This window comes from Nesoenas mayeri (assembly GCF_963082525.1).
Source record: "Nesoenas mayeri genome assembly, chromosome: 9".
In the NCBI taxonomy this organism is placed as follows: Eukaryota; Metazoa; Chordata; class Aves; order Columbiformes; family Columbidae; genus Nesoenas; species Nesoenas mayeri.
Genome location: NC_137557.1, coordinates 8,305,315 through 8,329,274, shown reverse-complemented (window position 1 = coordinate 8,329,274; position 23,960 = coordinate 8,305,315). Strand labels below are relative to the sequence as shown.

Genomic DNA, 23,960 nt, shown 5'->3' with positions numbered 1-23,960 from the left:
AGGGGTGTAGAAAGAAAGAAGTAAGACATCACAAAGCAGCAGACATAAGCAGCCCTAACCTCAGACAAACCACGTGTTAGTGATGGTCATTTGCACCCCAATCCCAGAGTGATGTCCTGGGATGCAGAGAAACTCCCTCCCGTTCTGTGTTTTCTTTGCCCCCTCCACCACCCAGTCTCTCTCTGGAAGGACTGCAGGTTCCACGCACACCTCCCACTCACCCATGTTCAGTGTGACCGTGATGATGTTCAGGGACATGGTGGAGTCTGTGATGCTGCTGAAGGACGATGACTGCAACGTAAGTGAAACATGAGAGGTCCTCCTGTGTCTCGGAAACATTCCCAGCCCCAGCTTCCTCCATCTGTGCTCCCTGCCACTCCCTGTACACCACAGTCACCACCCGCAACTCCAGCCTTATGCTGAGAGCTTTGCAGAGCCAGCAATCAGCCACAGTCCTTACGATCTCCTCTTCACAGCTGGGAGAAGGTCTGTGGTCCCAGCTCTTGAGGCTACATTGGCTTGGGAAGGGCTGACACCGCTCTACGCAGTATCACCACTTGGATACTACCCGTTCCCCACCATGCCCACAGCATACACAGCCGAATTCCTGATCAGCCCTGGAGCACTAAGTGCAGCCCACTCTGCTCTGGGTTGCCCTCCCCAGGACACCCAGCCCCCGCATACCCGCTCAATGCGTGGAGCCTTCTGTTTCCGCCGGCGTCGCTTGTGCCTCCTCATCAGACGGGAAGCACTGCTTTGCTCTGTCGAACTGCTAAACCTAGAGGCAAAAGCGAGAGTCAGCTCTTCTGCTGCCAGGGTGGTGGCTCCAGTAGCAAGAGACGTACAGAAACGGCACAGGGAATATAGGATTGCATAGGCAGAACATGTGCGTGGGGGACAGAAAATAGCAGAGGGGCTGCTGGATGAGGCTTGAGACAGCAGCGAGTCTGAACAAGGAGCCTGGAGCCCAGAATTACTGTGCCCTGCAGGCTGAGGGAAGCTAGTGTTCCTTCAGGACCTAAGCTCTCCTACCTGCTGGTGGAGTCATCTTCGTCTGAATCGAAGAAGCTGGTGGTCTCCAGCTCACTGCTCATGAGCGTGGAGGAGCTCTCATACCCGCCCAGGTCTCGGCGCCGCTCTCCTTTCACTGTCCCATTCACCCTGGGTGCTATGAAAAAACAAGATTCAGTGTGCTTGAAACAGGCCACAGGGAAACCACCCCCATCCTTCCTGCAGGGCTCACAATGACCTTCCCAGAGTGAAATTGGCCATGAAAAAATCCCATTTAGTGCCAGCCAGCTCTGAGTCCACCCTGGGATCAGATCTGTCTTCTGTAGGACACCTCTTCTGTCACTACAGGATGGGGAAGAGGCCAATGGGCCACTAGGAACAATGCTGCTAAAGTCGTGGAAGACTAGCAGCTGGTTCCTTGGCGAAGCATGAAGCAGCATGGAGCAACAAGGCTACAGCATGCTCTGCTTTTCAACTGAGAAGGACTGAGGTACTGCTGTCTCCCACTCTTGAGGCTTCTGGAGGAGGCATCTCCTTTCCCTCCAGAGGTTTCAACACCAAGCTCTGATGCAATGCAGGTGTTAGCTCCTGCCTCCCATGTGAGGCTATGGCCCCAGATCACTGAAGAACCCTTCTAAGCTCGGCAGGTTCTGCAGAGCAGAGAGCTGCTCCATGTCTGGAGCTGGTGCCCCCACCGTGCCGCAGCCATGCCCTGCAAAGCTCTTGCCATGTCACCAACACTCACCATGCTCAGGCCCGTCTTTCCGACGAGGTCGTTCCCTTTGCGACGAAACCACCGAGTCTGTCTCTGTCTCATTGTCCAAGTTTTCTCGACTCCCTCCAGTGTTAGGGCTGCGATGAGATAAAAGGAACAAGTATGTCCAACAGGGAACAACTTAAGCAGGCACTCTCTACCTCTGTGCTGGCCAGCAGGAGCCTCCAGCCAGCAGCTGTCTCCTTGAGGGACAGGAGCAGAGGGGGTGGGGAACAGGCACAGCACATGTATGAGTGCAGGGCAAGGGACTCGGGGAGGCTGTGCCAGCTCTTTGCCAGCTATCCTGTACTATTTTCTGCATGCCCCTGCTTGTTAAATAATGCAGCTCCACTTCAAATCTGCTCCCAGCCCCATCCTCCTCCCCTCTATCTGGCTGTAATCCCTGCCAATTTAGGTAGGAGTGTGTCAACTCCTGGTCTGGATTTACAGCAAAATCATTGTGGGTCCCTCAGAAACCAGAACAATTGTCCAGGTAACTTACTGGAAAGAGGGGGGCCTGGAGTCTCCGATTCCTCCCGTGCGCTCCATGGAGGGTGGCAGCTCTGTTTGGTTATCGGCACAGACTGAGCCAGCATCTGAATGGGAACCCTCTGCAGACACCAGCTGGATAGAGACAGAGAGGGAAACGGCTGAGGAACTGGCAAAACGTTTACAAGAGTGGCCAAACGAGCTGGCCAAGAGCCTGCCTGGCCCAGGATATCATCTCTGACTGTGGACAACAGAAAATGCCCAGAAGCGGGTATGGAACAGGCCAAGCATGTAGCAATATTCACCTCAATGCCCTCCCAGACACCGGCTATTTGTGGCTCAGGAATTCCTGACCCAGTGGTGAAGTCCAGGCGGCTGACAGCCCTGCCTGGAGACTCTGACATCATCTGCACACCCATGCTGAGCAATTTTTACACACACGTCCTGTGGCAAGGAATGGATTCCCCTAGTTCTTCTTACATCACAGGAGGCAGCAAACAGCCATTCCTCTTCTCGATTTTACCAGCCTCTACACCTCTGCCTTCGAGCTGTGGGACCCATCAGGACTTCCACCTTCCCAGCCCATGATATGGGAGCTGGAGATAACAGAGCCCAGGGTTCAGGCTGGCTTTGAAACAGACCCCCAACTGTTCTTTTCTTTTCCTGGTTTCCCCAAGTACTTTGCAAATGCTCAGCTTGTGTCCAGCTAAGTGGCCTGGACACAGCCCCCAGCCAACCTCTGGGAAGCTCAGCAGTTTCCCCAGTGCATAAATCCAACAAAGGGTCAAACCACAAGAACTATTCATACTAGCCATGCTTTGGGGCAGCCCAGGCACACTTATATCTGTGTCCCTGGCTCTAAGATAAACCACCAATTTTGGGGCTCAGGGAATGAGGTGGAGCCTCTCACAGGGAGAATGGGCTCACCAGTGGGATGAAACAGAGGATTGTTCAAATGAGCTCAATGGAAAGTGGTTTCCCCAACATCACTCCCTATCCAGGTTTGTGCTCTCCTCACTTTCAAGCTACACTGAGCCAGGTTAATTCCAAAAGGGCCAGTCAGGAAAGCAACAGAAAGCCTCTTCCTTGCAAGAGACATCCAGGGACTCCCAAAGCAAAGGCAACAGGGCCCAGAAAGGAGCCCTCCCCTGGCCAGGGAGCAAGTCCCCAAGGAAAGCCCAGAGCTCTTGAGCAAGGGAAGACCAATGTCCATCTCTAAGGACTTTCAAACATGCTTTTCACTTCTGCACCAGGTCTGTCCCCTGCACAGCACGGGCAAGCAAGGGGGTTGGCTCTCCCAGTGTCAGAGAGGGACTGCAGGGCTCAGCACCTTGATCCCTGCCAGCCAAAACAGGCTGTGGGTCAGGCTGGAGCCAGCCCAGAGAGGTGAGGAGAGCAGGATGGGGCTCGGGCCTCAGCCTGTGTACTTCACCCAACTGCCAAGCCACCAGCCATCACAGGAGAGCTCTGATCTAACAGGGGTGAGTCTCACTGGGGGTCTGGGCAGAAGGATCATGAAACACGGGCTGGAAAGGAGCCGAGAGCTGCTGCCCAAACTGTAATGCCCAGCATAAACACAGAGACAACTCTGTTGCTGAGGGGACCGCATGTGCTACATGGAGGGAGGAGCAGACGCTAATCCAGGTCCTGAGCACTTCCCAGCATCACTGATGAAACACAAACCTGTGCCTGCCCACCTGGGAGAACTGGGGAAACTGCAATAAAGGGGGGTAATGGACCCCATAGATCAGCATTAGATCAGGGCAGGGGGAGAGAGGTCTGCTGCCAGGGAGGCACTGGGAACAGAGAAAGGGATGCAGCCATGGCAAGGAAGACAGAGGAGCCCCAAGAAAGCCACAGCCAAGGCAGCAGACAGGGCAGAGAGGACCTTGGGGTGCCAAAAGCTGCAGAGCCTGTCCCACAAGCCCCAGGACAAGCCCAACCGCTCCTGCTCTCCTAACTGTCTAACCAGCTCTTGTCTCACACTCGTTCAGCTTCCCTCCCTCCAGCCCCAGGCTCTGCTCCTGGCACCTTCCTGGTGACTTGTCTTCCCAGGACACATCCCACTCCCTGAGGGCCACATCCTGGCTCTGGCAGTCACTGCCCAGGAACATGGGGGAGAAGAGAAGCAGCCAACATTGCCTAGCAAACATCATATAATGCTCTGTGCTTGAAGATCTCAAGGCGAGACCAGGCAACTAGATCTGGACAGACAGAACAAGCCACAGGCAGCTGTCAAACAGCAGTGAGGAGGAGGGGGATGTTCCCAGGCAGAGGGACTGATGCTGCCTTCCTCCAACACTCCCGGGGCTGGGATTTCCTCCAGGGAAGGTTTTGATAACCATCCTGCACTTTTCCTGCCTCTTGTACTGTCAGGAAGTATTCACTTGGATCCAAGCCTCCATATTTCCCTCTAGCTAAAATTAGTATGAAGTTCCTAAAATAGCCTCATCCCAGCCTGTCTGGCAGAAGCAGCAAAGCAAGTGTTCCCCCCAAAACACCCATGGACAACGAGACTCCCAGCAGAGATAGAAAAAGCAATTGCCAGCTGCGCATAAAAGTCTCCAAGGCTGCCGTCACCCTTCGTGCACAAGAGCTGTAGCGGTGTTAACTCCAGGCACATGTTCTGTGCGAGGAACCAGCACAGCAGAGCAGCAGGACGGTGCCCTGGTCAGATGAGACAGAGCTGCACCAGATCCACGCCATGCACACCGAGCAACCAGAGAGCCCTTGCAAGGAAAGCCATGGATGTGTGGATCACAAGGAAAAGCACGCCAGGTAAAAAGAGAGCAACAGAAAGGGCTCAGAGCCTCTGGGACTCCCCACAGAGCTGGTGAAAACAACAGGGAGCTGGGAAGGGAAGGGTGGGGAGATGACTCAGGGCAGATGCGGCAGTGGCAGGGGACCGAAGGGGCTGTTTTTCAAAGGGTCAGCTAATCACTGGAGTGAGGGCAACCACGGCCCTTTGCGTGAGAGCCCAGTGCACTCCCTCAGCCTGCTCCCCTGGCCACTGCCCTAGAGGGAGCCTGTGGGGCAGCAGGGGACCTGCCTGTTCTGTCATCCCTGCCCTGCCTCCTGAAACACAGTCACTCCACGGCACCCCAGCCGAGGCCCAGCTCTTTGGTGCAGGGACAGAAGCAGCATTAGGTCTGAGCCAGCCTGATTTTCTGAGGATTTTCACTGCTTAGGGGCTCTCTGGTGGCTTCTGGGAAAAGGCACTTGGGTCTTGATTCTGCTCCTGGTGTAGATCCACACACCCTCATCAGCCCAAACTGCAGCTCGGCAAAGGGAAAAAGGGATGATGGGCTATGGAGACTGAATACCCTCTTCCCCCCACAAAATAAAAGAGGGAGGCATGCGGGCAGGGGACAGAGCATGTGCATGGCATGGCACAGAGGGAGAAGCTTGTCCTGCAGCTGCCCAGGCAGTACCTTTAGTCTTCAGGGCAGTCAAATCCAGTCCGCTTCACCAGCACTAAAGTCACTTAAGCCCTTTGCGCCAGTCACCGGAGCAGGACTTTCCTTGGAAAGCCGACCCTGCCGTAGGGGCACACGGGTTACACTGCGGACAGGCTGTGACCGTCACCTCTGCCCGGCATCAGTGACGGCGAGCTCTCCACAGAGACGTCTCGCATCTTCCCCAGTGTGGGAGACCCAGCACCACGCAGCCCCCTCTCCAGCTGAGGGACTGGAGCGGGGTAACCCAGCTCACCAGCTTCGTTAGCGATCAGCGCTTCGACAGAGGGAGCAGCTCCAGTGCCTGACTTGGCACTACGCACCCAGTGGTTCTCAGAGAGAGCAGAAACAAGCAGCGAGATAGCGAAGAAGGTGCTTGCTTACCCAGGACACCACTCGGCCATTGAAGCAGGGAAGCTTGGCATTGTCGTCGGAAATTTCTTCTTTCACCACCCTGCGGAGGGGAGAGGAGGCAGTCAGAGCTGGGTCCAGGGCTTCAGAGGAAAAGGAGGCATTCCCAGATGGGTGTTTGTACCCAGCACCAGGCAGCCCAGGCCCAGGTTTGGGGATGTGGCAGGGAGAGGAGCAGCAGCCCCCTCCTGCTGCCAGGCTACGGCTTCCTACGCCCACGGCCGGCCAGCTGGAGGGGAGAAGACAAGGGCAGAACAGGCTCTCCTGTGTGCATCCAGCTGCATTATCACCCCATTCACATTTTAATTAAAGAAAAAAAAATATCAGATGCATATTTCCACCAGTTTGCTCATTTCTAAAGAAATAAATAATTTAAACCTCTTCATAACGATCTGAAAGAATCACAACCTATGCCAGAGATTTCTAATAGATGAAAGTGAAATACATTAAACATGCTGCCTCCCAAATGTTACTGTTGCTTTTTAATTACGTACATAATATTTCAACATCACTTCAAGCTTTATAGTTGTGCCACAATGTCATGTTCCCTCATTACACAAACAGTGGAGGGAGCACTGATAATTTTTTTCCCCCAACAGTAAAAACATCAGTTTTCTTTGAAGATAAAATGTCTTCTTTCTGTTTTAAATATCACCAGGCACCTAAATGCATTTTCCACAGTGAGTCTGCAATCAAAACAACTTGTCAGTTCACCAGGTTCAAATAATACCATCTTTGATAAATCAAATTTAACAGCAACATAGGCTTTAACAAGCTCATTTTCTTTTCTACTCAATGACAACATTTTAAGCACTCTTATTTAATACAAAGACGTCTTATAAGTAGCTTGTGGTACTGACTTCCCCTTCCGAACTATATTTAAGGTAGCTTGACATATACTGTGCTTAAAAAAATAATATAGTAACTAAACAGTGAATAATGTTTAGGGGGAAAAGAATCCAACAGGAAAAGAAAAGAATGAATATGAAACCAAGGGAAAGTAGGTATTAAAAGAAGTAGCTTATCAGTAACTAGAACAGAGTAAACAGAGCTGAGATCCCATCAACAGCTCTGAAGGGTCCCCAGGCCAGTCCCCAACTCACGCAGAACCGAAGAGGATGCAGGGGAGAGACGGGGAGCTGTGACCCATGGCCCCGGACTGTCACACAGCCCCAGCACTGCCATGGACAGGCAGGACACCGGGGGAACAGGCACACCGGGCTCCCTGCTGAAAACAGGACGGCGAGGCTCCTGACACTCACACGGCATCAGCAAAAGGCAAATGAATGGAGCTGGAAGAGCAAAACCCGGGGAGCAGGCTCGCTCCACCCTGCCGGCCGTGCTGGTTGTGCCGGTGTCACGCAGGGCTGTCCCACGGGGTGAACGGCAGCGCGTTGCCACATCTTGCTGGCAGCTGGCACTCGAGATCCCTGCCCAAACTGGAGAGCCAGCAAAGGGACTGGACAAACGCTACCCACCCCCAGAAGGCACAGACAAGGTGGTCACGGTTTGAGCAGTCTAATCCACTCCCAGGATGTGCGTTAATTCCTCTTGCACAGATGGTGAAGCAGGAAAAGGCAGGAAAGGAGCAGTGAAGAGTGGATTAGAACCCTGCTGGCTTAATGCTTCTTCAGCATGGCCCACGCCAACCTCTGCCCAAAGGCCCTGCAGCCCAGGAAGTCTGTCAGACACAGGCAGTGTCCCCAGGATCTGGCCCCTTCAGTGCCCACATCAACCCTTTCCAATGCAGGCAAGTTGTCGTCTCCTTACCCTCACACACACACACACGCACCCTGGCCTGGCTGCACCAGCATCCATTCATACTGTCGCCAACAGCCTGGACCTCATCCAATTCCTAGAGAGAACGTCAGGCAGAGCCAATTTTCAGTGCTGCTCAGGGACACAGAGCCCTGCCTGTGGGTGATATATTTGCAGGGTCAAGGTGACCAACTGCTAAGCACAAATGAACTATTCCACTTTCAGTGGGAACAGAGAAAAAACACCCTCAGGACTCCCCCCACCCTCAACCACAATGTCCGATGGAGAACAAGCTCCTTCTGTCCTGAGAGTTGGTCCCTCGTTGCTCCTGTTATCCCACTGCTGCCTCAGACATCCCAGGGGTCAGCTCCACCCTGGAGCAGTTTTCTCCCTCCATCCTCAGTCACTACATTATTTATCACTATTTATCACCCAGATGTCAATGCACAATGGATTATATATTTAGACTCTACAGAGCAAAAACTGATAGCGCTGGAGTCAGGCACACTGCTGAGCAGGAATATCCCCGCAGCCTTGCTCACATCTGTCACCCCTCGCACCGTCCCAGCTATTCGTGCCCTGCATTCCTCTCCAGCCCCAGCCCTGGGCTGCAGCCTTTCTCCCCCCACCTCTCACCACTCTCTTCAACTCACACTTCTCATACAAACAAGACTGCAGGTTCACATCAGAAGTCACCAACCAAGCAGCCTCTGGGGGAGCTGTGAGCGGTGCCACGTTTCTCCTCTGCCGTTGGAATGGGGAGGCGGCCATGAGATTAAACAACTGTCCTGTGGATGTGCTGGGAGGGAAAACTGTCCCGTGGATGTGCTGGGAAAAGCACCCAGCTAATAGGGTCTGAGCCCAGGAGTCTCAAAAGAGCAGACCCAGAAGGAGCACACACTCTCTCGGTTCTCTAAAAGCCTTTCCTTTTGGCAGGAGCCACCACAGCCCAGAGAAAATATCTCCCCAGGCTGATTTCAGAGGGACTGCTTTTAGTTTACCATCCATCAGGGCAGCCTGGCTTCAGACTTTTCTGTTTCAAGCTCTGCTGGGGCTGGGCACAACAGAGCTGAGAACAGTGGCCAGGAAAAACCCCTTCTAGGGAGAGGCAGCCTGAGCCTTGCCCCGGTGAGCATGGGGGTCCAGCGCCCTCGGCGCTGCTGCTCTGTGCGGAGAATCACCCGGCAGACCAGGCGCTCGCCGTCCCCAGGGCCGACCGCCATGCTGCGGCCAAGCTGCGGGCTCACCGCCTGGCCCGCAGGCCCAGCGCTCCACAGCACTCATCTGCCTTGAATTTTCCAACAAAAAGACCTGCGGGAGGGAGGAAGGAGGGAAGAAGGAGGGAGGGAGGGTTAGAGGGGATGCAGGCCGAGTGGGCGGATGATTCAGCCGCCATCCCCAGCGACACGAGGCCAAGCTGGGGGGAGGAGACGCCGAGGCTCTGGCTGCCAGCAGCCCGGCTGGGGTGTGCAGAGGGGGCTGCCAGGGCTGACACAAGCAGCACATCTGCTCCCATGCAGCTGGGGGAGGGGAAGGGGCAGCCCCAGCAGCAGGGAGGGAAGCGGAGGAAATTCGTCTCCAGCCGCTGCTCCATCCCTCCCCTCCCGCCGGCTTCTCCGACAGACCCTTTCCCCGCGGCTTTGGAAGATGCCACGCTCACGGCTTCTCTCCCGCTCCCTGCCAGCGGGAGCAGCCTGGAAGAAGGATGCAGAGGTGGGCGAGGGACAGGCAGACAGACACTGCCTTCTCCAGGGAGCCCCAGCCCTGCTCAGGAAATTAGAGGGTATTTTATATCACGCAGTCATGTCCTAGGAATGAAGGGAAGGTGGGGAAAAAAACAGAGTGTGCACACAGGAGAGAGAGGAGGCCATAAAACCCAAGTCTTGGAGACGGCTGCGGCGTGTCAGAGACCCCGGGCTGCGCAGCGTCACCGGCGCAGCTGCTGCGCTCGCCGCCTCCCGCTTCCCCTCGGTGGCCTCCAGCGCGGGCCAGGCTGCGGATACAATGGAGTTTCTGGCTTCAGCCAGCTCTGGTCTCTCCTGAGCGGGACCCACTAACCACAGTGAGGTCCTAGAGAAGAACTTGGATGGAGTAACAGGAGCCCAGGGAAAGAAGAAATCCAGGACAAAGGATTTGAAGCTCAGATGTAGCTGCAGGCTGGAGCTCAGCAGCGATCGCTGCTTGTCTCTGCCGGTCCATCCCCCAGCCTGTCCATCTAAGGGCTCACAATGGGGAGGATACTCCAGCAGCAATCATGGGAAGCTGTGGTGATCAGAAAAACTGCATCCAGAGTTGGGGGGGGTCACTACCAAGAAGGGAGGTGACAGAAGGGGACCCTTTGAGCAGGTGAGACAGCCTGACAGCCAGGATGAGAAGGAGTCTATTACTAGGGGAGGTGTGGAGACTGAGAAGAGAACCAAGCAGCGACAATTTCACATTAAAAGATGTAAAGCTAATACAGCAGATTAAAAAAACCCAACTTTTCCTTCATTTAGCTGAACTATTGAGAGGAAGGATCTTCACAGAACAGCAACATTTCTTCCAACATTGCAAAGCCCAGAAATTAAATGTTAAACTTAATCTTCTACTACAACCCCCCAAAAGTGCACAGATCAGGTTGATCACTCCTCTGCCCTTAACAGCCCCCATCTCCTACAGCCTGCAGAACCATGAAAAACAGGAAAAAACAAAACCAAACCCAAATGAAAACAAACAAACCAAACAAAAACTATCATGAGACATTTCTACCCAACAGCACAAGCTTCAGGGATTTACACACCAGAAATGTGATCTCATTTTCAAGACCTGTAGTACACACCTCTTAGGGCAGCGATGTCTTGTCTCCAAATGATTGTATAGATTAATAATGCTGCATGGCAAAATGAAGCACCTTCATGTGTTACTATCCAAATGTGAGCACTCTCCCAGTTTTAGAGCAAAATCCTCCTCTCTTCTGCAAGATCAGATACTGGAGCCGCAGGGATGAGCTCTGCAGCCATTTCACCAGAGGAGAAAATTGGACAGGGCAATTCTCTGACACAGCTGGGATTTTGGATAGGAACTACTCACCTGTTAGACTAAGCCCAGACACAACACATGTGCTTCCCATGGGGATACAATCCCCCAAAGGGCTACAGGCCCAATCAAAGAGTACACTCACCAGCAAACACGTGTATCGGTGAGACTTTGGGTTTCATAGGCAAAGAGCACACACCAAACAGGATTAGAGGATTTGAGTTGAACGTCTCTGTAAGCCAGAGGTTTCTTCAGGTCTTCCTCACTGTATTTTTACCTCCTGTGTGAGGAGGAGGAGTACACGGTACAAACTGCAGAGTGCACTGGATTGAGTAGGGTTCTTGGAGTGCAGAGACTGTCACTCTCCGTTTTAATTTCCCTCCCAAGGCCCCAGACAAGGGTATTCTCCACTGCTCCCCTGTGCTGTGCTCAGTCCCACAGGCATCATCGAGTGGGAGATGACAGGATAGATCTCCCATCTATCTAGCCCAAAGACTGGAAAAGGAACAGCATTTGGGAACGAGCCACCCGACCTCACAGGCCTGTCCAGGAGCCGCATTTATCAAAGCAAAGCTAGAGACTTGGATTTGAAAGCAAGCCCAAGAGCCCTGACTGTCCCTCCCGCCTGGATCTGCAGAGTGACCATCTGGCTGCAGCGCCGCTCCGCAAACCAGCCCGACAGGCCCCTTGGAGGAAGCACCTCCACAATGATTAATCTCGCCCTGCCCAAGCGATGCTTCCAACCCCTAGAAGGACATTTAGAAACATCAAAGGAAGCATTCTCCGGGCCCCCAAAGGTTCAGTGACACTTCCAGTCTCTTTGAATTGGAAATCAGGACAAACGGGAACTCCCAGCAGAAGCCCAGCCAGGCTCTTTGCCCTGGTAGCTCAGTTTCAGCTCCTCAACAACTCTAAGAGCTTGTATGGCCCAACACAAGGGTACCAGTGTAAGGACTCACTGTGACAAAGAAAGATTTGAGGCTAAACATCTGCAGAAATGACCTTCAGGGAACTGAGACATCCACAGACATAGCAGTGATCAAAAGCTGGCTTTGTGTTCAAGGTGGGATAGGAAACAGGCCCAAAGAGGCCTCAGCCAAAAGCCAACACATGTATGAGACAGGGTAAAATCCTGACGCAGTTGCTACAGTTCATATATCTGTGGAGAGACGGCAAGTAAACTGCAGCAGGCTTGGTCTGCTGTGACACTTGGCTCCGTCTGGGTACTGATGCTGGGAAGAGCCCACAATGCAGACCTGCAAAACAGCAGCTGCAGCCAGCCAAGAGAAAGGGACTGTGCCAGGAGGTCAAAAAAGGGCTCCCCCAGCTACTGCAGGCAGCAAAAACAAAGGGAAAAACACCACCTTGTCAAGGACCTCATGGAAGAGGTTTCTGACCCCCATGGGGAACTCCATGCGGTTCTTCGCAGAAGTCACCCACTCCTCTCCAGGCTGGCTAGAAAAGCAGCGGGCTCCCTCGCAACGCCCAGGGACTTCACGTTGGTTAAGACAACAGTGAGGAGCTGTAAAGGGCTCCAAGGGCTGCTGGGGGACATTGTGATGTTGGCACACAGACAACAGGCAAGAGAGAGGACCATGATGTCTGTGAAGTGTCTGCGTGCACACTGAGGAAGGTAGGACCAGGCCTTCCTTTTCTGGCCCTCAGCTGAGGGACGCCAAGTCAGTCCTGCTTTTTCTTAACAGCAGGCGAGGCTCCTGCCAAAAAAGCGCTGCTGCTGTGGAATGTGCTGGGCCAGCAGTACAGCTCATTCCTGGAAAAGCATCAACTCAGCGGGAGAGCCAGAGAGGAGAAGAGAGGGGGGAAACGGGAAGAGGGGGAGGGTGGGAAACAAAGTCTGAAAGCTTGGACTTCCACACCTGGGCAAGCAGGGAGGTGTCACTGAGCACTCCGCTCGCCAGCACCCCCTTGTCCTGGGCTGCCAGCACAGCAGCCCTGTCCTCTGCTCTGGGGGCACCTTTCTGCTGGCCAGCCGCCCCCAGAGCAGCTCTGGGAAGGCACCGACCAAGGCAGATGTCTGTGGGGAGGAGGAGTGAGGTTTGCTTCCTACAGCCTGTTAACAATTAATTTGTATTTAATGACATATCACCAGGAGATGACAAAACAGCCTCCACACGTGTCTTGCCCTCAAGACACTGACCAGCTCACGTTACTCTCTCCTGGCACAAACAACTTTGCAAGAGTCTCCCAAGGAAACCAGCCCAATGTCCTACCCAGCGGGAATGGGCCTTGAGGGATGACAGGTTCTAGATGAGTGCACCTACTCTTCCATCCAGCTGCGCTACCATCAGCAACATCTCTGCTAACTGGGTCTATAAGACATCCAGAGAACCCCTATAAAACCAACAGGGAGTTAATAAAGCTCAAAACTAAGTTCCACCACAAAACATTTGCCAAAGACAATGAGAAGGACTCACGCAAAAAGCCTTTCAGAGTCACAACAGCTGCATGGCAGCAAAGAAAGAACTTTGTCCCCGATCCCAGGCTATTGCAGCACTCTGAAAAAAAGGCACACAGTGATACTACATCCCTCTGGTCCCAAAATGCAGGAGGCAGCAGAAACAGGAGAGGTTTGAATGCTCATAAAAACCACTTCTGACCATCTCTAGGACAGGGACATGCGTTCTTTTTCCTTTCTCACCTTTGGGCCCTGGACAATTTTTGGTTCAACCTGTAATATTCACTCTCAGGAAATTGTCAGCAAGCCAGGAATAATGTGGAGAAAAGCAGTGATTTAAACAATCAGCTCCTACATAGGTCAGCTAGTAGACAGAAACCATCAAAGGCACAGGAAGGCTACCTGTTTCACCTGGTCTCTTGCTTCTGATGGTGTCAGTGAGGGGACAGTACAAGAAATTCCCTGTACAGAGAGACAGCAAATAGAGCACATTTTAGTAGCCTTTTATATACTTCATTTATTTCAGCTAACAACAGTCATCTTTACCAAATTCTCTTAAAGATGCAGGGCTGAGCCCTCAAACAACACGAGCAATCTCCTACCAAGCATCCTCTACCAGGCCAGCCGAGCTCGCCCTCCAGCCAGCATCCAGCAAACAAGCAAATACTCTTCAACCGCTGGAGGAAAGAGACAAGAAAGATGCTGCAGTCCTAACCAAGCTGAGCGTGTGCTGGCACACAACTCACTCAATTAGAGGTCCAGAAAGCGGATGAGAGCCATAAAGCAGGAGCCAATCGATTGCTATAAATTGAAAGGAATCTGATTAGCCAAGAAGCAGGAAAAATGTGAGCTGTCTCCACCCTGCTGCTGGTTTACTCCCAGCAATGAAAATACTCCTTTTTCCTCCCTTCATGAAAGCTCTGGTCCACAGGACTCCTTCCAACACCTGATTGATGTTCTACTGGGTAAAGCAATCTCCAGGCAGTCAGGAGACCATCACCTGCCCAGGACACCTCCAAAAGAGTGACAGAGATCTACTGAAACGGGGCGCAGGCCACGGTCTCAATCTGGAAGGCACGTGCATCCTGCAAGCAGCCAGGCTCTTCTGCTTCAGCAGCCTGGCTATAAGCGATGACCAGCATTAGTCTGCAGTCTGTATGAAGTGATGTACAGAACTTAGTCCAGATCCTGCTCTATACCAGGGATCAGCTGCCTTTTCAACAAGAGGGTAAGTTTCCCCACAATTTAGAAGATGACGGTGCTTTGGATCACTGTGGGAACATACCCCACCTCCACAGGACCAAGTCCAACTCAGAGCCGCCGCTTTTCTTTGACACTGTGAACTCCCAGGCCTGACCCTGTCACGTACCATTCAAAACCTTCCCACCTGCCATCTCTGACAGCTGCACCAAAGGCCGGAGAACAGTCAGTGACCTCCAGAAGTCACCGTCACACACGATGTGAAATGTTCCTCTCGTGGAGGGTCTTAAAGCCACGATTACCGATTCCCAGGTTCTTTAGGGACGGAAAAGTGCAGTGGAAGGCAGCACAACCTGTCTGCAGTCCGTATGCATCCCATGAGCTCGGTAACTGTGTTGAACTGGTCACTCTACACATTAACTATTCCCAACGCCAGCCCAGAAAGACTCATCACACATTCTTACTGCAATAGGGCCATTTCCCAAGTCTGTGGATCTGGTGGTAAGTCAAGGTACAACTAGACTCTAATTTTGAGCTTCCCAATTATCTGTGATGCTGGTATCAAAACCCCATGAAATCTCCTTTAGTCACACATAAATTCATCATGAACACTTAGTGCGAGCACCATGTGCTGACCAACCAGGACCTCACCTGGTCCCTACAGATAACATGACCAGACACAGTCCCCATCTCAAGTCCACACACCTTGCTACGCAGGAGACCATGTGTGCCATGCAACTTCCCACCAGAGCACAGATACCAACCTCACCAAAAGTAGCGCTGTATGAAGGCACTAAAAGATTGTTAAAGTGTCCCACGTAGGCAATATTGGCAGAAGACTGCTGCAGTAGGCTCTCGTGTTTCTGCATGGGGGATCCAGAAGCACAGACACGTGCTGTGCAACTCTCACCCAGCTCAGACACACCGGACTCAATGTACACACCCTGTACGGATGTCACATACCTCTGCATTAAGTCGGAGCTGCCCAAGACAGAGCGTACCCTAAGCTGAAGCAGATGTTGCCAGCCTGGAACTCCTCTGCCTCTTCCAAGATGCCTGGGCAGGGAATAATCTTAAGACTTTTCCCAAACTAACTCACTTTTTGGCAGCACCTGAAATAAAACATTTTCACTGTGGAAGAAAAATCCACCTCATAGGAGTCCCTTCAGGGCCTAAAGGTGCATTTACCAGCTACAGGTCTAAGACAACTGAGAGGTCTGCAATGAAGGACTCGGCTGTGCAGCTACAGCCATGAAAATCCACCTTCCTCAGAGCTACAAAAGCAAGTAAGAAAAAATTCAAATTAACACAGTGCAATGGCAAAACTTCCTGCATTAAGCCCCTAAATGGGCTTCCAGTATAGCAGAGCCTCAGCTGGGCCCACAGGCAAGTCTCTGTGAATGGCACTAAAATACTGGTTTAGCCAGGCAGAGCTGAATGAAGTGGGACGGGTCATTAGCCATATGCAAACATACGGAGTTTGCATAGCTATCACAGCTTCTGAAAAAAGTTTCAATTTGGGAAGCTGCTGCTCCCGGGGGCCAACCCAGCCCTGAGCACAGCATCCCTGCCCTGCTGAGCCGCGTTTGTCACCGCGCTTGTGACACTGCCACGGCTGTCAACAGCGGCAGTGCGGCACAGCACAGCGCGCAGGGGACAACCTGTTTGCTCACAGGCGGTGAGACACAAAAGGATCATGAGTCTAAAGCAGGTCAGAGCAATGCTGAGGGAAAATGTCAAAGCCCAGTGAGTGGGCAGGCTAATGTGCTAGCTCCAGCTTTCCCGCTATGATAACCCACGCAGAGCCAGAGCTCCTGAAACACAGACCCTTCTGGTAGACCCTCAGTGTCCTCAGAACCAGCCTGTACACAGCAGGAGCTGCCAGCCATCAGGAAACAAGGAAAAGCTCACAGCCTCTGTTATGCAGATCTTGAATTCTTCGGGTATCACAGAGACAGCTGCCAGCTATCAGAGAGGCCACGTAGCAAATAAATTCCTCTCTGAACCCTAGGGGCAGGTCAAAAACCAGTAGAGGAAAGACCTTCCCACACAGGAGCTGGTGCCAGCTCTCCCAGAAACAGATCTCTGCTCCAAGTCAAGCGAAGCAGCCTCTCCCCGCTTCAGCCAGGGCCAGAAGGACGGACTCCCACGGCAGGGATTCAGCCACCACTCACTGCATCTTCTTTTCCTCCAGTTCTCACAGGGCAGCAAATTTTAGCCAAGACACACTGAAAGATACTCCAGTGAGGGGATCACTAACACAGAGGACCTAGTGGAGCAGGGTACCCAAATGTTGCTTCTGCTGGCTTTGGTAGCTGGCTGTGACTGGAAAAACGACACCTCTGGCACGTCTTCTTTACTAAATAACTGATACAACAACCACAACAGCCCCAACCCTCCACCACAATGCAGAATTACACAGCACAGGAAGGTCAGCACCGGGCATCTCTGCCTGCCAAAGCCTCCAAGGAATCCCAGCCCACTCCTGGACGGGCTCAACATTAGTGCTACAGTAATAACAACAAGCAGATGGAAAGAGAAACACAACAGAGCTTCAGAGAAGGAGCTCAGGGAGATACTAATACTTTGGCACTTCAAGCTGCCTAATGCAATACTTGGAGACAGTGATATTCACAGCCCAAGAGCTCACATGTTCTCCTAAGGCCACCACGGCATTACAGAGATAAGCACACACACAAAGCAAAGTCACAGAGATTAGACTAATTCCCAGATTTGTACCTTATTTCAACGCCTTCCAAAAAACCTTCACAAAAGGATTTGGTCAAAAAATTTCCAATGGCAGCCACTGGCAGGATTAAGCTTTGCTTAACTTGCCAGCTGCTGCCTAACAAGCCAGCATCCCCGGGACAAACAGCAACACGGACACGTGGTGTCACATCCCCCTTCTGGAAAACCACCATCCATCCAGCACAGGTCAGAAGGGCAGGCTCCGAATAACAAACAAGGGATGGAGAGAGGAGGAAATCAATAGGAAACACTAAAAACACACAGCCCTGGCTGCTGCCTCATCAGATGTGCAGCATGATGCAAAGCTGGTGTGACAACATGAAGGCAATTTCCTGCAGGCGCAGTCTCTGCTGTGTTCTGCAAGCCCAGCTCTCCTCCATGGGCTTTTACACAGATCAGATATCCTAAACCACAACATTGTTATATCTATTTGGATGCAGTCAAGGGTGGAGGAGTAGCACTTCATTACAGCAGATACCCTGAGCTCAGAACAGTTCAGCAACTGCTGTGCAGGCATGCAAGAGCCTTCCCACCACTTGAAGCACCACGAGCTCAAAAAGGACTTGAGGAATTTTAGCTATGCTCCCTACACCTCTACATGTACAGCCTTCTAGTCTAAATGGAGGGCCTGATGCTCATCTCAAGAGAGGACTGAGGCCAAACACATCTGTGCAGCAGAAAAGTTGTGGGAGAAACCAGATTTTCTTTGCTTATACTCACAGTGCCCTTCTTCCCTGAGCATCCCCAAATGCACGGTACTGGGTAACTACCCCACCTTCTAGAGTTCAGGCTGTAAGGCTGCAGACCCAGACGTCTCTGCCTGCTGGGAGACCAGGTGGGGAAATCACAGGTGACAGAGGCCAGGATCACGCTAAGAGAAGAGGGACTTACTTGAAGGCTCAGAGCACAAGGGCCTTGGGCTCATGGGCCATCTGCCTCCATCCATACAAGCCAGCACCTTCCTCCTCAGAGTCCAACACCAACCGCTGCCGCCCCAGCTGCGTAGGAAAGATCGTCACTTCTGACACTGCCACCCAGGAGATCCAGCACCCGCTTTGTGGGCCCAGGACCTGGGAACAGCCAAGTTCTAGGTGAAACACTCAAAAGTCAGAAGGCTGAGCAGTGGGTCCAACACCATCATCCCATAACGATGAACTATGCTCAGGTCACAACCCAGATTATGGCGGTTTATGAGCCATTTTTAACGGTGTTTGGCCTTGACCTCAGGGACTGAACCACGTTGTGATGCAGCTGCCCCACAACCAGGGTGCACAGATTTACTTCATGGCAATTCCTGAGATGTCAAGGTAGGTTTTTGGTCTGTGCAGGAATTGATTTCAAAACACAGAACTGCTTCAAAACAACCACTTTCTCATGGATGGGCAAAGGTTTCTTGACTTTTTCTTTTTTTTTTCCAGAGATGACAAGAGAGGCTTAAAATTAAGAAACATTCCCATCAAAAACATAATTGAAAACAATACCTCTCCAAGAAAAATGCTGGCTTCAACATAACACCATATTTCGGGAGAAAATACATTCAGTCAAAAGAAAAAATTCTGACCAGCTCTAGCTGCAAACAAGTTCAATAGCTGTTGTAAAGCTTCATTGTTTGCGTAGTACAGACAAGGCCTTAGGGAAATTGGTCTGCAGCCTGACTTGGCTAACTTGGCTCTCCAAATGCCACCCCTGGGCACAGAAACCAGGCTGTGACTGCCATCCCATGTGGCCTTCAGAGCACAGCTTCAACCACAACAGACAAAGCCGGACACCTACGGAGTCAGTAATAGCTGGGTCTGCACAGCAGGACACACGCTGCCAGGCACAGACAATGCAACCCGGCGAAGGAGCGAACGCCGCCAGCTCACCGTCTCCATCTGCACCCCAGCCTTGGCACTGCTGCGGCCCCCCCGCCACTCCCACGACCTTGGAAACAGCCTCCAGCAGTAGCTCCAGCGTCGATGGGCCACCCCCCGGCACGGGCAGCATCACAGGAGCTTCCCACCACAAGCGCAGACGGCAGTTAGCAGCTCTCTGCCAAATCCTCAGCGGCACAGGCTGCGGCAAACGACACACAACATATCCCAAAAATAACCTCTGGTGGACCCTACCCAACCACGGCAGCACATCTCGTGTGAGCAAGCAGGGAACCGTGCGTCCTGCGGAGCGGGGAGCACAGGAGCCGGGGTGCTGCAGCCTCGCACGTGGCAAAGCGCTGCCCTCCGCACAGGAAGGATACGGTCCGGCCGCAAGATGAAGAAGAGTGACGGACAATGCTGTCACTTGGGCAGAAGCAAAACAAAGCACCTGAGCATGCAAGGGAGTCGCAGGCAGGTTTGGAGGCCCTTTTGCTCATAGACCTCTTGCCAGCCTCTCCCAGCATGAATTCCACGCTGACATGGAAGCACTCTCCACCAGGGGCAGGAGATACGCAAAGGACTTCTGCAGACAGTTTCCAATTCAAAATTATATTAAAAAAAAAGTTCCAAAAATCAAAATAAAACAACACCCCAACTCACGCTACAAAGAGCTGGCAGGAAAGGCAGGGGCGCCATGCCAGCGGCTCACCACTGCTGAGGGACTGACACTGCTTATTAAATTTAGGATCCCTTCCCTGGCTCCAAACACTTCCAGCCAGAAGGACAGTCACTGCTGGCATCAATTTCAAAAAGACCCTGCAATAAAAATAAATCACTCAGCCTTTCAGTGAGCGTCAACGCATTTCCCCATGCACATGTGCAGGAGATGAGGTCGCCAAATACCAACAGCATCTGACCCCTGCACTGGGAATTCCAGCAGCGCCCGCTTTGTTCTGCCTCCAGAATGTTGCCCTAATCACTGCCTCGTACCAGGCTTTGGAGAGCAGGTGATAATTAAGCAGGTCTGGATTAGATATCGGGCCAGTGATTAGTTGGATACCAATTTTCACTTGACAGCTGAGACCTAGGAATCACTCAGCACAGCTCTGAAGTTAAAATTGGAATCTGCAAGAGGGAGAAACTGGCAGTGGTGGGAGGAGCAGCACCATCCCACCGCTGTACCTTGAACCGCTGGTGTCCTCCCGGCAATGCAGAACAAGGAGGCGAGATGGGGAGGGGTGGATGGTCCCCTTTTGAGATAAGCGGCCCTTTCTGCTCTCCAGACAAGAGGAAAGGTGACAGAGTAAAGCGGAGACAAGCAAAATGTGTTTTCTCCACACACACAGAAGGAATTCAAACTTCAGGCACTCCAGAACTGATGGAAAGACAAGATGGATCTTCAGGCCAGGTGCTAAAGACTTATTGCACTCATTTAACTGAAACTGCTTTGAAAGGTTTAATTTAAACTTTAGCATGCCGCTGCAGGAACACCTTTTGACTGATATAAAATGAGCAGCATCCACTACAAGCAAAAAATGAGTTAAAATAAACAACATTTCAATTGATATAAGAATATCCTCACAGTTGTACAAGCCACCTGGCCAGAGAAGAAGGTCAAACCTGTAGCTCAGCTGGAGCAAACATGCACCCAACGTGGCTGGCAAGAAGATCCATGCCGCCCAGAGACAGGCACATTTCTCATGATGGACTTGGACAGGAGGCAACACTTTACACATCACTGAAGCCCACGTCCCAGCAAACTACAAACTACCACAAACCATCAGCACAGTTGTTCCCTTCCCACCTGCACAGGTCCCCAGGAGAATTTCCAGTACAGTTCTTGCAGCACTTCTATGGAACTAGGAGCTCTGCCATGCTAAGATTCACACCAATGTTTGGCCAAGAAGCTCACAGCGTCAAGTGGACAACACAAGGCACAGGAGCACTGTTAGTATTTTCGTTTTGCAGATTATGAACAAAAAAAGACAGAAAATTAAAAGCTTGTTCAAAACCCCATGAAAAATCTACAGATGGCTTGATGGAGAACATGGATTTCACCAGCGGTCATAGCGCTGCACTGATCAAAGGCTCTTTCCTGCTGACCAGCACGCAGATCTTACCTGTGAAATGTTGAATAAAAAGACTCGAGCTGTAGGAAAAATCCTCTCCCTTTTCTAACGAGGGCAAGGTTAGCAGGCTAAGGGGAGTTCCACGCTTCACAGTGAGGCACATCCACGCAACGTATCCCAGGTCCTAGAGGAGTGTACCACATCTACACACAGCCACAGTTCCACTGTTAGTCTGCTTAGCTCCTCCATGTCTCCAGTTCTGGGATTAGCAAGACACAAAGCAAACAAGGGCACAAATATCTGCACCCTGTGTCACTGCACCACACCACTGGGCTCACGTTGGATTTTGTGGCTGTAGCCCACTGCACAGGTAGAGCAGGCAACAAAACCTCGCAGCCTTCTTGTGGCTCACAGCTCCTCTCCCCAGCACTGGGTGCGTGAAATGTTTTCATTTCTCTTCCTTCCTCGAGGTGACATCATTCTGGGGTCTTCTTAATTTGAGGCCAAGCACTCTGACTAGGATTAGCTCCTGGCATAGCCCAACAACTCCGCAGCCACCAAGGGGAGCCTCAGTTCGCATTTCCAAGGAGATGTAAACACTGAAGCTGCTCCATCACTGCCCTGATTCTCAGAGCAAACAAATATTAACAGGATAAACAAAAGAACGAAAAATCCCACACACCAAGAGCGCGGCTGTAATACTGCCTTGGGGATGGGGTGAGCTGAAGGGAATGCCAGGCTGGAGATCCGCAGCCTGGAAAGAGGAGGAAGAGGGAAAAACAGAGTCTGGGCAACAGAGTTGAGAGGAAATATTGGACCATGTCTTGCTCCAGGTGACCCTGGAAGGTGAGATGCCTCCATTCCCAACAAGATGGGAGAAGAACTTAGTCTTACACCACAGGGATCCTGCAAAAGGTCCAATCGCTGACAAAAAGCATGAGCCATCAGATCTGCAGGTCTCCTCCTTGTTGACCAGCTGCCATGAGGCCATTCACTGCTAGCAGCTCATTTCTTTCACAAAGGGGCTTTACCCCGGTACGACTGCTGCCCAACTGACAGAAACCAGCCCAGCACAGTCAGGACACCCCCATGCTGGGCAGAGGGCATCTGGAGGGAAGGGGCTGAGACGGTACACGTGTGAGAGCACAACGCCCTTCCTTCGCACACAGCTTCTGAATACAGCCGTCAACCTCCTCCTGCCTTCCACTAATTGACCATGCAGCTGAGGTGCTTCCTGCCCTTCCATCCCTGTCTCTCCCTGCAGACCAATGGCTTGCTCTCTCCTGGACACTGATTACGAGGGATCATGAAGTATTTTGGTTGGACTTGACCTTGAAGGTCTTTTCCAACCTAAATGATTCTATTATTCTTCCTAGTGGTGCCTGAGGCTCCAGGGCTCCTCAGAGACAAGGCTGCAGCTGGACTGCCCTGGCTGTTCCCCCCATGCTCCAGCCGACCACCAGCACGTTCTTCAGCTCTCTGGAGAGGAGCAAAGACAGCTTTCCTGACGGGGCATCCATGGTGGCACCATGAGAAGCCTTCTCTCCTCTGTTCCACACAAGGCCTTGACTCATGCTGCTCCAGCTACACAACTCATCGCGCAGGACTTTGCCAAGGAACAGGCTGCCAGCACGCAGCCTCCAGCCTCCCTCAGCTGCACCTTCCCTTCCAGAGAGGTTCACTCTTCCCAGAAGAATTAGCTGAATTGGTCCCAACAAAAATCTCATCCCGTGCATTTCTGATGCAACTAAACTCGCTGCGTCTTCTTGAGTGATTTTCTCCTCTCCCTGCAAGAATCCGCAACAACTCCCTATGCTGCTTTATCATTGAGCTTCATTAATCTACCATCTGCCTCCTCTTGTGGAGCCTTAAAGAAACAGAGGAGGGTGAAAAGGCACAGCACAGAACTTTGCTGCCACCAGACCCCTCCTCCCAATACGAGACGCTGCTATTTATTACTAAACTTTGTTTATAGTTACGCAGACACTCTCCCACCCACATGGCAATGTTTCATTCAAGACAAGTTTGAATTCACTTCAAGAACAACATTTCAAAGGATCCCAAGGCATTTGTTTACAAACAGCATGTGCAGAGAATTCACTTCTCCCACCAATGAACATGGTCCCCTCTGAGACGGGGAGAGGCAGCTGTTTTGTAGCACCCAACAGCTGAGGGACAGGAAACAACCCACAGACAACTGATGTTGCTGAGGAAATTTATGGAAAACAAGGGCTGGAGACTTCTATTTGCCTGGAGAGAACAGGGACGCTTCTGAGCACTCAAGCTCTCCACTGGGTCAGGAGGAATTTAGGGAGGCAAAGCGTCCCAGACTGTGGTCAAAGGAGTGACTCCAAATTTCAAGCCTCATCTGAACGCTGGCATCTCCCAAGCTAACGGGAACCTGGGCACTAGTATAATTTGGCTGCAGACAGGAGAGCACCCTCTGCCGAGGCAGGCACACCAAGCTCCATCCAAGCCCTGAACAGGCTCAGCCCTGTTCAACGTAGGGTATGAGCCAAGATCACAGCCTAGGGACATATTTGGCGCAATAAGAGGGCACTAGGAAGACTATAAAACTGAAATTTTTGGAGTCCCAGGCTCCATACACAAGACCTACTGTAAACACTAAATCTTCAGAGGGGGGCGGGGAAAAATCCAGAAGGAGGATCATGCAACTCTTTCAAATACCGAAGTGCGAAGAACGGTAACGGGTCACATGTTGTGGAAGCCAAGAGAAGCTACGTTCACAGGATGGAAACGGAGGTCCTCAAAAAGGCT

At 52.0% G+C, this 23,960-nt stretch overlaps 1 protein-coding gene across 2 annotated transcripts in view; it reads right to left on the bottom strand.

Moving 5' to 3' along the window:
• The window catches only part of DVL3 (dishevelled segment polarity protein 3), a 30,518-nt gene that overhangs the window by 4,958 nt on the left and 1,600 nt on the right, over positions 1-23,960 (bottom strand). For both annotated transcript variants that reach the window (XM_080349633.1, XM_080349634.1), the window contains exons 2-7: positions 6,094-6,163; positions 2,268-2,389; positions 1,757-1,863; positions 1,033-1,168; positions 685-778; positions 222-291 (exon numbers count right to left, since the gene is read on the bottom strand). In XM_080349633.1, coding sequence (XP_080205759.1) covers positions 222-291; positions 685-778; positions 1,033-1,168; positions 1,757-1,863; positions 2,268-2,389; positions 6,094-6,163 — 599 coding nt within the window. The remainder of the gene's footprint in view (positions 1-221; positions 292-684; positions 779-1,032; positions 1,169-1,756; positions 1,864-2,267; positions 2,390-6,093; positions 6,164-23,960) is intronic.